We start from the raw sequence: 13,300 nt of genomic DNA, 5'->3' as shown, positions 1-13,300 counted from the left end.
TAAGGCCTCCTCTTACATTAAGGAGAGGGTTTGGAAGGTATTTCACCACGCTGTTCCAATGCGGGTTGGTAGAATACACATGTGGCGGTTTCGATGAAATTAGACACATGCAGGTTTCATCACGATGTTTTCCTTTACCACTAATCACGAGATGAATTATAAACACAAATTAAGCACATATAATTACATAGTGGTGCTTGTCTGGGTTTGAACCCGCAATCATCGGTTACGCGTTCGGACCACTGGGCCATCTCTAGAGCTGAGACACAGCATAATCACAGTTTTATTGTTTAAATAATAAATATTAAGTAGCGAATGTTAAAGAAAATATGTTCTATGTATGTTCTTCCTGTTGTATGTCGTGCGTATTATAGTCCTGTCGTAATAATGTTTGAAATTTAACATCAATTATTGCATCACGAGTTTCAATAAAATACAATTAAGAGTATATTTTTTCTCTGATTATAATTAATTTTCTAATATTTGATTCTATAATATTGAGAATGGAACGATATGTAGCTTGAAAGAAATTTTTATTTAATATTTTCAAACGAAAGTGATGAGATTACGATGTTATATGTATTCGATTTTCTGAGAATGTAAAATGGACGTACAAATGATTACAAGACGTCTGCATAAACAATATTCACGATGAAAGAACATGGAATCTTAATGTTTAAAACATTTTTTTATTCAATAGAAAACTGTGTGTACGCGTTGAAATCTTTTATATGCATTGCTTATGCGCAACTAATGCTTATAATACTTTAATACGTAGTACAGTAAGTAATAATGATATTTGAAGTACATACTTTCTAGCGCAGTGATAATTATAATTTGTCTTAGGGTTCGAAGGTATAATGGTAGTTCGTGTAATAATAAATATAGGCCAATGTTGATAAGCTTTACCCACTACAGAAATTAAATAACTCATTTAAAAGATAATAATGTGACTCATTTAGTTCTAGGTAGTAAGTAGCTTAGTCATTATTATGTTATAAATAGTTCAGTACATTTCAATGTATAAATAGCATACACTATTATGAAATATTATACGATATAGATAAAATTAAAAATTAAAAAGTATTGGGAATTCTTAAAAGAGATCTTTATTCTTAGTGTTTTTTAATAAGTTTAACCCTGAACAACTTATGATTTTGTGTTAAATAATAACACTATTGGTCTAAGCTTTACTAATATGTCTCAATCAACGTATTTAAGGAATGTCTCGTTACGGTATTGAAATTTCATTAACGCCTTAAACGTGCCGACATGTGCAATCAAAACACTCATGACATCGAAAAGTAATGAAGTTAAAAATACCAAAGCCTAGATGTATCTCGACCTCGCTCCCACTCTCAAAACAACGGTACTCACGTCGCGGCAGGCGCAAGCGGCGGACTGCTCACAAACTTGGGTCTCTGCCCTCACACGCTCGACTGCGCTCGCGCATCTACATTCCAATAACTTATTTTTAAACGAAAGCTTCCATACAAGTGGCATAAACGAACGTAAATAGTGCCTCTGAAACAAATACGAGATTCATATGGATACCTTGTATTTGTGAAATTATTTGTGATATGTGAAATGTTGTGGATTTTTCTTTCGAGTTCGTATGACGGAGTGGCTTAAGTGCTTCGACGAAGTGTTTGTGGATACCAAAAGCTTTGCAAGTCGGATGTTCGTTGCGTCAAAGGCAAGTTAAAACATTTTACATTTTAAGCGCGCTTTTATCAATATGAATAAATGTTAAAGACGGGCAAATTTTGTTTTGCAAACTGCGACTGTTTTAGTTTGGTTAAACGAATTAAAATATAAGTTGTTTCGTAAGAGCAAACAAAGTTCAAGTACTTATTCTGAAGTATAAATAATTACTTTATCAAATTGTAATTATTTTAAAAGGGTATTTGCTTTCTTAGCACTATGCACTACAGAACAGTATCAGCGTCTCGTTTAAATAACTTTGATTAGACTATACAAGTAAAGTATATTTATTGATATTATATCTGTGTATTATGTACGTTGGAGATCGAGAATAAACAATTGTTTAACATTAAGAGGAAAGCTTGAGCAAAGTCGTCCTACTCTAGTCAATAACATTGTCAATACGCATCAAGTCAAGTTTCCAGCTTTTGACGTTACTTGTGCTTTACAGCTTTTATATAGCAACGTTGTTACAACGTTACGTTATTACTTAGTGAGTTGGTAATAGACCGGCTATCAATTATGGGCCTTGAAAATAAGCAATTAAATTTGTATGATCAGATTACAAGCTATTCGTTCTATTTCATATTTTATTTGGTATTCAAATATGATGAACTGCAATGCTTGCTGCAATTTGGTGATTTCCTGTTATACAAGTTTATTTCTTTATAACGTATGTATTATTAAATTAAAATTTTATTTCAATTTACATTTGATTATAAACACACACGAGAAATTTATGAAATGATTTATATTTTGTGAATGTTTTGGTTTTATTTTGTAAATAATATATGTGTGAATTTATCTATCATACAATGTTTGCATATAGATAATGCAAGGAATAGCAAACATTCCTTATTCGGATTATGCGTCTCCAACCATTGGAACTGAGGTAGCATGTACGGGAACCTGTTGTACTTACTCCAGTTTTTTTACGTTTCATTAAAAAATTTAAACGGTAGCAGTCAGACCTGCAAATATACACGTATGAAGAAATCCTATTTAACTACGTAAAGTATTCATACATTTATAATTAAAACCTGGAACAGCTATAAAAAAGGAATAACTGTCAACAGTTTCGGAGAAAAGTGGCTGTAACATACGGACAGACATAAAGAATCAATAAGGGTTCCGTTTTCTGCCATCGGCTACGGAATTCTAAATAAGAAAAGTTAACAAGAATAAATGATTCAGAAATTTATAAGACAATATATTGACGCCTTATTTCTAATCCAATTGAAGGTTAGCTACGTATGAATGAGCAAGAATTTTATCTTCGTTGAATATTATTTGAACTAGAAAATTCTCACGCAGGTTTTTTTACTTTCGGTCAAGTATGGAACTCTATAAAAGTACATTGAGAGTAGCGTCTCAAGGGGTAGTCTTAGGTATTTGAAAATTTATGTAAGCTCCACGAAATGTAAATTTCTTCTATATAAATAATGTTATTGTATCAAGATAAGCATACATCGAACACGATGTACATTTTCAGTACCTTAAGTTCATAGTTACTTGGAGGACTAAGGCATAACAAGGTAGCAACCTATCTTAAAAAAGTGAATTTATAAATCGCACTTCAAACAAAAGCTTTAAAATTTAATTTCAAACAATAAAGCAATCTAATAATGATGTAAGATTAATTAATATTGCAAAGAACTTAGTAAACAATACATTTAAACAGAAATCGTATTGTAATATAAATGCATTCAAAACATATAAAGCTCATTAAAATGCTTCAAAATATCAAAGTTAAATCGACATGAAACTGTACCAAGCCATTTACAAATTGCATCACAGCTATTTGAACGTGGCCTACTGAGTATTAAGGAAACAGCACATAGTACCAGTTACTGCTCAACAAATAGAAAGGGGAATAAGAAGATCTTCGTATTGAAATGCATTGGAAATCTTCATGGCATAAATTATCTTCTATTTTAAAATATTTATATTACAAATAAAAAGACTATAGAATACATTCTATTATATATAATAATATATATAATTATAATATACTAAAGCCATTGTCTATTAAAAGTATACTGTATACTAAGTATATTTTTTAATTAAAAAAAGGAAATACATTCAAAATATATCAGGTTAATTAGGATTTTTACCAACTAGGTAATGTTAACTTTTATATTCTGATTTCTTTTACGTTTAAAATTATTTATTCGAAAAACTTCGAATTTAATCGTAAAACAAAAAAAAAATCCTTCGATGTTACTCAATAACTTCAAAAATAAAGTTAAAAGAACTGTGAAGAATTGATATTATTCTTTAAGAAGTTATTATAACACGACTCAATCTATTTCTTAGATAACTTACCACGTTGTTACGTCAATATTTACAAGAAATGACCACTTTCTTTTAAAAACAAACTGTGAAACGATAAATATCGAATAAAAATGAATTGTTATATTCTGTTACTAGGTAAAATATTGTTTGTATACGTCATATTAAAATTTTTAATTTATAGTTTCGGTAATTCAATATTGAATAATTAATCTTTTGATCATTTGTCATAGCAATCAATGATAATAAGACCTTAAGTATTATACTTATTTATGACTCTACTGTTTTGACAATAATTTAATTAACAAGATTATTAAAAATTGTGTTAGAATAGTAGTAATACGTACCTTAAATCAATGTGTTAAATTAAATATAGAGTTTAATATTTTTGTATCACAAAATAATCATATTAAAAAGCTTTTAAAAAATAAATATGAAAGCGACTCTAAAATTGCTTTATTTAAAATTTATGGATAAATTGTATCAACTCAACATTTTTTCGATTTTGTTTTAATGATTAAGTGGCATTTAAAAAAAAACGCTGTAAATATAATTAAAAAAATATATACCTAAAAACCTTAACCTTTTTGTGTTTTAAAATGACTGTCCAATATTATTTCAGTACAGAAAGTAAAGTATAATACTGTTTACGTATACGAAGTAAACATTTACAAAGGTGGAATGGCGAAACTCCTACCACAGAGCTATGAAGATAATGCCAGTCTATTCAAACGTCAGTTAAACCTATTTTTATTTAACAGCGTAACTAAAGTTAGTTAACATGTACATTGTCACACGTATTTTCACTTGAAAGTGAGTAAAAGTGTAATGTTATAAGTTCCCTTGGCGAGACGAAAGCTAGTAATATAAATCCGTTGACACCTTAAGTAAATGTAATTTAATAGTGTTATTACAAACCGACTTTCCTTAAAACATGCACATCTGATGTTTGCTGATTTCTAAATCGATATGCCGTTTCTTCTCGTTGGTTTTATGTTTAATGGCGAGTGTAAATAGAATTTCGTAAAATCTTTCTATTTGTCTGCAATGTATTTGAATATTTTTAAATATTTTCACAGGGTGGGGTCATATGTTGTGGTTGAACTTTAAAATCTTTTCAGTCAATCGAAAGAGTTGTTATGTTGATTTTTTTTATGTAATAGGTTGGCGGACGGTGGTAACTACCCAGGCGGGCACAAAGCCCTACCACCAAGAGTTTGATCACAGTTTATTCGTTACTGATGACATTTTGCAAGCAATTTATAAAATCGTACATTTTATTGATGTGGGTTAAATACAAACTTGTTTTAAAACATATTTCTTCTTTATTTTTTGTGGCTTATGCTCTTTCATTAAACTAGATTTTAAGTATGTAATATTACTTAGAAATTAAAACAATATAAAATACGTCAAATTCCTCGTGGTTAAACCGGGATACAAATATAATTAGTTCATTTTCCAACTTATGAGAGCATGACTTCGACGCGTACGCCAAACTATTCGCCACCGTTTGTATAACTGATTTCTAGATGAATTAGTTTTATGTTCGTATGCAAATTATATGTTGATTCATTAATTTGATATGTTTTTATTCTTAGAAAAGCATCATATAATATGGAAAATATCTACAGTGAACTATAGTCTATAACTATAGTTTTAGCACAAATATAATTTTAGTTATGTCTTTTCTAGGTCTGTTGCTACTTAAAATATGGCCTCTTTAATTTATTGTATATGATACGTAAAAGTAGTCTTAGCACAAATATAAATTTAGTTACGTCGATTCTAGTTCTGTTGCCAATTAACGCATTTCTTCTTCAATTTATTGTATATCAGTGTGTAGAATGCATATTTATTAAGTATATTAATTTGTCCTTTGTTTTTCAGGACAATTATATAAATATCCTTAACGTAAAACTACAACATTTTTAATTACATTTTTTACTCTGCACAGAATCGAAATTGTGAACGTATATAGCGGTCTCAGTAGTCAATAGAAATTGATACAATATTTACTCCAACTATAACCCTTCACAAGTTTGATTGCCATCCACTTATCCACGGTATAGTTAGTTTACGTTTAATTTATATATAGTAAATAAAGCGTGCTACACAAGTAGGTACATATGTAAATTGAAGTTAAATTTGCATGTTACAGTTAGTTAAGCCTTATACGAAGTTACGTTTCAGACTGAATATGTTCAGATAGCCTGACTCTATTCATAATCTAACTATGATTACTCGTACAGAAGCTATTGAGAATGTAGTTAAAAAAATCAGTAAGTCAGGCTCAATTAAAACACACCATATTCAATTATATAGGGCTTAATATATTCAATTGTATGAATCATAAAATGAATTTAAAACTTCAAATTTTATTATAATAAAATGAATATAATTATAAAATCACAATAAAATTCAACCTAATGTGTAACTTATTAATTTTAAAACGGAAAGTAAATTTTAGTGATGTTATTAAAATTTTATATTTGCATCAGAAGAGAAGAGTGAGTTACTTATTTAAGACGTAACTCTTTAGGTATTCTGCGTTTTGTTTTATATTTTATTAGTCAATTATAACAGAGAAAGTGCTTAGAATATATTTAATTTGAATGTTTATAAACGGCATGTAAAAGAAAACATGTTAATTTAAATGTAATAGAAGAAGCTGAATATATTAGTAATTGATGAAATTTTGATATTAATTAAAAGTTACGTTTCTCATTAGAGCGCGAATATTATTTAACTTTATTTAAATATTGTTTAGATAATAGGTGTTAGACATACTAAACGTACGATACATATTAAACGAGGCTCTACGTGGGTCTTAGCTTTATGGCTGATCAACAAACGGGCTATCAAACACAAAAAGTTTCAAATTGTTCTGATAGGCCCTGAGATTATCTTCTTCAAACTACACGAACTCTTTCGCTTTATGATATTAATATAGTTAAATATATGAATATACAATATAGTGAATACATTCTAATTCATAAAATCTTTGTACTTGCAAAGTTACATCCGTGCGTAGTTCCTTCGATTCTCTAACGTCTGCCCTTTTTGAGATGCATAATGGTTAAATCAGATTTAACGACGTTTTCGTGGATTGAAGACTTATTTGAACGAAAATTTACAAAATACTGGAATTTTCCACACTGGATTTTTTTTGAGAGTTTATGATTTATATTAGAACTTTCTGTCGTAATAGCAGCTTCTATGATTTTATGTTTGTTAATACAGTCACTTACTTATTTAAATAAAGGGTTTAGCGGCACGTAAATTTATTTCACAAATATCAATTATTTTATTTTTATGAGTGATCGTTTATTTGAGTTATATTTTAAAAAAATGGTAGGTCCCATCCATCATCATGTATTTTGGAATAGCCCAAAGGTTGACTGGTAAGAATGTCTTCAGGCATTAATTGCAACATTTTTATAATATTTCGTTTTCTAAACTAATAAGTCTGTATGAAATATATATGAATTAAAAGATATAAACGTACGCAAAAAGAACAACAATAACCGCTAACTTTCTTCTGCCAATTATTTTCTTATTTGGGAAACCTTGCATAAATTTGAATGATTGATTGAACTAAATTCGACTTATTTACCATACGTAGAGCAATTAAAACATGTGTAGTTCTAAAATAATATTATGCGGTTAGGATGACATTACAAATGACAATATTGATACATTGAATATGTTGGTTATCTATAAATATAATAAAATTGGAGTGTCTGTAATATTAAAATAGCCGTTTTTTACTCAATGCATACGTATCTATACCGGTACATATATGTAACAAAATAACATTTTTACAATTTTTGTCGGTCTACCTGTCTGTCTGTCTGTTTGTTTCGGCTAATCTCTGGAACGGCTGGACCGATTTTGACGGGACTTTTACTGGCAGATAACTGATATAATAGGGAGTAACTTAGGCTACAATATTTTTTTTGTTAAATTCAAACGTGTACAAGGTTGCGGGCACAGTTAGTATTGAATAAATGATTCGTCCCCGACAATGAGGCGCTCACCAAAAACTAATCACTAAATTTAGCCGTATATTACAAAGTAACATACATTTTTCTTTACTATTGAGATGAAAGTACGTTGTTTGTAATATTTTTTCACACGAACCGATCTTATCGACGCTTAAGCTCTTTGAGTGTGACAATATGAGATACACATCAGAATGAGTACACGTAATTATATTGTCATTTCGACATGAAAATGTAATAAAAAAATCTTGTTAAGATGACAGATTGAGTCTTTACATAAGTACTTTTATAGTCTTTTCCGCTATTTATTTTCAAGCTGACCTTTAAACTAACACTTTCACATCGAAATCTTTGAACATGATTTTCATATTTATTTGTTATCGTTTATCTCTATGGCCGTGTTATTCTGTAAGAACTCACTTCGAGTCTCGCTCGTGAAATGTTGTGAAGCCTATTTCGATCGAAGATTTCCTATAATTTTCTAATAAATAACAATAATATTGTGCATTACTAAGAGTCTATAATAAAACACTATGACACTTAACTACTTAGTTTAACTTTAATTTTACTTCCAAAATTTCGATAATAATGACATGTCTATTTTTATTTGTTAAACTGAAAACACTTCTTCAAAAGAACTGGGAGGTTACATTATGGCCGTTCTTAATATAATATTAACTGGGGTAAGTCTATTACATGTATAGCGGGCACAGTAATAAAATAAAAGTACTCACGTTTATTTCCTAACTTGGGACAGTAAGCTCGTAATTATGACAGGTGCAACCGTGAAGTTTAAGTATACGATGGCTATCAAAACTCAAATATAATTTAAACTTTTCATTTGAATAATTAGAATAGAATAAAATACAACTTGATATATACGCGATAAAAGTTACCCGAAAAATATTTTCTTCATATAATATATAATAATAAAATATAGGTATATAAATAATAACATATATTTTACATTTGTAAATGTTTAATGTTATCTTTTAAAAATAATTCCTGATTACGTTTGAAAATTATCAAATATAATGATATATGTTAGTTATGTGCGTTAATATTAAATTAGCATACAATTAGATTATGTCAATTTAATGGCAAGCATAAAGAAGAATTTTTTTAGTAATACAAGTATATAATAACTGTAAATAAATGCTTGGAAATGTCATTCATATGCCGCAGAGTTCAAGTGTACGATTACCCAACCGCAGGAGATACCGCGTGAATAATAAGTATCACGCTGAGCGCATTGAAGATCATATGAACTAAACAATGTTATGACACACTCGTTTATGAGACTTTAAAATATTGTGACCTTAATTCAGCTGCAAGGATTTCAAAATAAAAAAAAGAATAATTGTTTTACATAATTTGCTACTTAATACATAAAAAAGTATCTTGTTTTTCCTCCACGCGATCCTAAACTGGTCATGCGATTACGATGAAACTTTTGTAATGTGTTCTGCGTACATACAATAATGCCAATAAGTCAAAAAAAGATAATTATTTCGTAAGGTTGACCTTCAATCTTAACTGCGCTAGACCCTACAGGGTTGTATCTTGTGATACATAAAATTGAATATGTTAATCCTTTTTGCATTCCTATTATTTATCTCATAATAATGAAACTTTTGTTATGTGTTCTGGGTAAGCAATAGAGTCGACTCGACTCATATATATTTGTCTAGCTGATCCTGCAGCTGTTTATTAAAAAACAAATTTTCCCCGTTTCACCCCCCTAGAGGTGGATTATCGTAAAATCGTTCATAGCGGATGTCTGCACCCGATAAGAAACCTACCTACCGAATATTAAGTTTGTAGGTGCTATAGTGTCTGAGATTTCGTTATAAATAAAACTATTCATAATTATACAACTGACAGTTTGAATTAGTCTATGGTATATAAGTGAATTATCTAACTGACATTTAGTACTTAGTGCGTGTTAAGCCGTACGCTTACGAGTGACGTTACTAAGTGGCAGCTAGCGGCCTACGGATTGGCAGATATCTTATCCATTGCACGGGATTTCGGTATTGAGATAATGTAATGGAATCATGGCATAAATATCTTGATGACCTAATCTGCTATTTACTCATAATTTTTATATGCTTACCACACAATCACCTTTCATTACACTGGCAATTTTTTAACAAGTACAAGCGTTAAATCAGCTTAGATTGGAATTATTTAATAATAATAATAAACATACACTACATTTATATTTTTGTATTAGAGGTCAAATTATTGAAATTATGTTCTCCTTCTTATCTTTGGTTCCGTTTTATACAAAAAAACACATTTTTTTTTATAAATTAAACATTCATTACAATACAATTCTTATTTTTTAAAACATCTACAGCTAGTGGTGTAGGTTTTTACGTCGTCAATGCTAAAAGAAAAACAAAATTGATTAAAAACTCGATTTGCATAACTAAATTGCATAAATTTGAAACTAAGATGAAGAAATCTGTTCTGCTTATATAATATTTCTTATTTTCTTTAGAAGATTGAAAGAATATAAATAAAAACAGACAGGTTTTTTAAATGTCTAGTTATACCGGTATGTATACAGATCGCCTCAGGATTCTAATCGTTTATGGTACAATACTACATGACAACCGTTAGAGATCGGTCAATAACCTTTTAATTACCCACGTAATCAACGATTGGCAACGGGATGTGAAGCATCTTAAACTATAAAAAAAATATTTGATTAAAAACGGAATTAAAAAAGGTAATAAGAGAGACCTTTATAGCGTGTATGATTTTATGTATATAAATATTACGAAGAACATGTACAGCCTGTAAATTTCCCGCTGGTTTAAGGCCACCTCTTCTTTTGATGAGTATCAAAAAGAAGTAAATTGAAGTTATACAATCGATAATAATTGTTCCAAATAAGAAACACTTATTAAATTTTATATTTGGAAACACTTACATTTTCATTGAGCTGAGATGGCCCAGTGGTTAGAATGCGTGCATCTTAACCGATGATTGCGGGTTCTAACCCAGGCAAGCAACGCTAGATATGTATATGTGCTTAATTTCTGTTTATAATTCATCTCGTGCTCGGCGTTGAAGGAAAACATCGTGAGGAAACCTGCATGTGTCAAATCAAATCAATGGAAGAGGAAGCCTTATCCCAGCAGTGGGATATTTACAGGATGTTACTTTACTTACTTTACATACATTTTCATTTATCAAATACAAATAATATAAAAAAATATATATTATTTATGTCTACTGCTAAAAAGATTTGAATAATATTGTAAGTGAATATATAAACTTACATATATATAAAGTTTCCTGTTTATATGACGAGCGTTAAAATTATAAATAAGCCTGGAGCACCTGTTAGCTTAGACTTAAGTTAGCTTGGCTTACGACTTCTAAGTTACTGAGCACGGAATTGTAAGTTACAAGTTTTGAAATTAAATGAATTTAGCGTTCCTCGAGTGATTTCAATTATTTGTTTCATTCATTAAGATACGAGTTAAAGTATTTTGGAAGATACTTTTATACATGTGTGGTTCTGTATATAGAACATCAACATAATTTGACTAATATACAAGTTGTTGTTATGACTAAATTGAATAAGTTATATCGAATTATAATTTATGCATCTGTCGTAAATATCTTATTACCAAATATGCTTTTACAATGATCTCATAGAGTTTATGACTCAGCATTAGCTTATTTCAAAATATTTTAAGAATTAATGGGTTTGAGCATTAAAATACACATGCAAGCAAATATTCAAAAATATTCATTATTATAAAGCTAGCCCATCTAGGTAGGTACCACCCACTCACCAGATCTTCTATCGCCAAACCAGTATTGTAGTATTTTGGTTTGAAGGATGAGTGAGCCAGTGTAACTATAAGAACAAGGGACATAACATTTTAGTTCTTAAGTTTGGTAGTACATTGATGATGTATTACAGCACTATGGCTGTGACCACTTATCATCAGGTGGCCCAATGGTTACTCTTCCACCTACTGATATTATAAAAAAAAAAATCATTAATATAATATCCTTTTGAATATAGCATTGCAATAAGTTAATATATGAGAAAAGTCACACTAGGAAATAAATATATAAAGGAATACGTTAAAACATATGTCCGTTTTGATATATCATATTATTGTCATTACTAACATACACGTAATATTTTTCGAGACAACACATCGTAACGTTATTTTCATATTTCCCTCATCAAATTAAGAGCTCTGAAGATAAACAAAACAATCTCGCTAAGTACCGAAGCTTTTTGTGAAGTTGAGAGGAAAATGTCGTATTATTTGTCACGGGGATACGTCCGCGCTTATGTTTGTTTGTTTTTATTTTTCTGGTTAATGTTGAAACACATTTGTCGGAAAGGAAGGAACATGATGTTGGTCAAATCTTTTTTTAAAAATAGAATGTTTGTTTATAATTTGAGAGAAAGAGAGAAAAGAGGTTTACTTCCTCCACGCTCACTGACGTATACTCCATGTTATTGGTTCTTTTTGGTTCTAATTTTTGGTGTTAAACAAGCACACCGTTAGTAATGTTTTAAGGTAAGACTCGTAAGTCGTTACGGCAAACGGCATGTCGCTTTCTCGGTCCGCAGTCCCCACTCCCCACCGCCGCTATCTACCCGTTGTGTGATAGTGGCGTGAAAACTTCGTTGCCATGACTACGTATTATAAAACAAAGTCCCATGGCGTGTCTGACTGTCTGTGTGTTCGCGATAAACTTCAAACTACAGAACGGATTTTCATGCGGTTTTCGTTAATATACAGAGAGAATCATAAGGAACGTTTAGGTATATAATTTATTAAGGTTTTGTGAAAATAAGTTGAAATAGAACGACATTGACAATTGTGACGACAATCATTAAAAATGGTGGAAAAAAGCAACGAAATTTATAACGAAAAGGTAAAAAAACTATATTAAAAAGCCTTTGTCCACCCGGGCGAAGCCGGGGCGTGCCGTTAGTGTATTATACAACTAGCTGTGGCCGCGACTTCGTGGGCGTTTGAATGTAACAAAAAATTTATTGTTGTAGTCTAAGTTACTCCTTATTACATTAGTTATCTGCCAGTGAAAGTCCCATCAAAATCGGTCTAGCCTTTACGGAGATTAGCCGGATTAAATAGACGGACAGACAAAAAACAAAAAAATTGTATTCTGGTATATGTACATACACATACATACGTATATTCATTTAGTGAAAAGCGATTATTTTAATATTACAAACAGACACACCAATTTTATTACATGTGTAGATGAAAAAGGTTAAGGTAATTAGAGTGCAA

General features: G+C 30.1%; 1 protein-coding gene across 1 annotated transcript in view; it reads left to right on the top strand.

Moving 5' to 3' along the window:
* Positions 1–1,359: 1,359 nt before the first annotated feature.
* LOC124535171 (chaoptin) overlaps positions 1,360–13,300 on the top strand; it is a 53,102-nt gene continuing 41,161 nt past the window's right edge. The window contains exon 1 of the mRNA XM_047111269.1: positions 1,360–1,696. Within this exon, the coding sequence (XP_046967225.1) occupies positions 1,616–1,696 (81 nt within the window). The 5' untranslated portion in view covers positions 1,360–1,615. The remainder of the gene's footprint in view (positions 1,697–13,300) is intronic.

The sequence above is a fragment of the Vanessa cardui genome, chromosome 14 (genome assembly GCF_905220365.1).
Source record: "Vanessa cardui chromosome 14, ilVanCard2.1, whole genome shotgun sequence".
NCBI classification, from domain to species: domain Eukaryota; kingdom Metazoa; phylum Arthropoda; class Insecta; order Lepidoptera; family Nymphalidae; genus Vanessa; species Vanessa cardui.
Note: the sequence above shows the minus strand (reverse complement) of the source record. Positions and strands in the feature narration are given on the sequence as shown.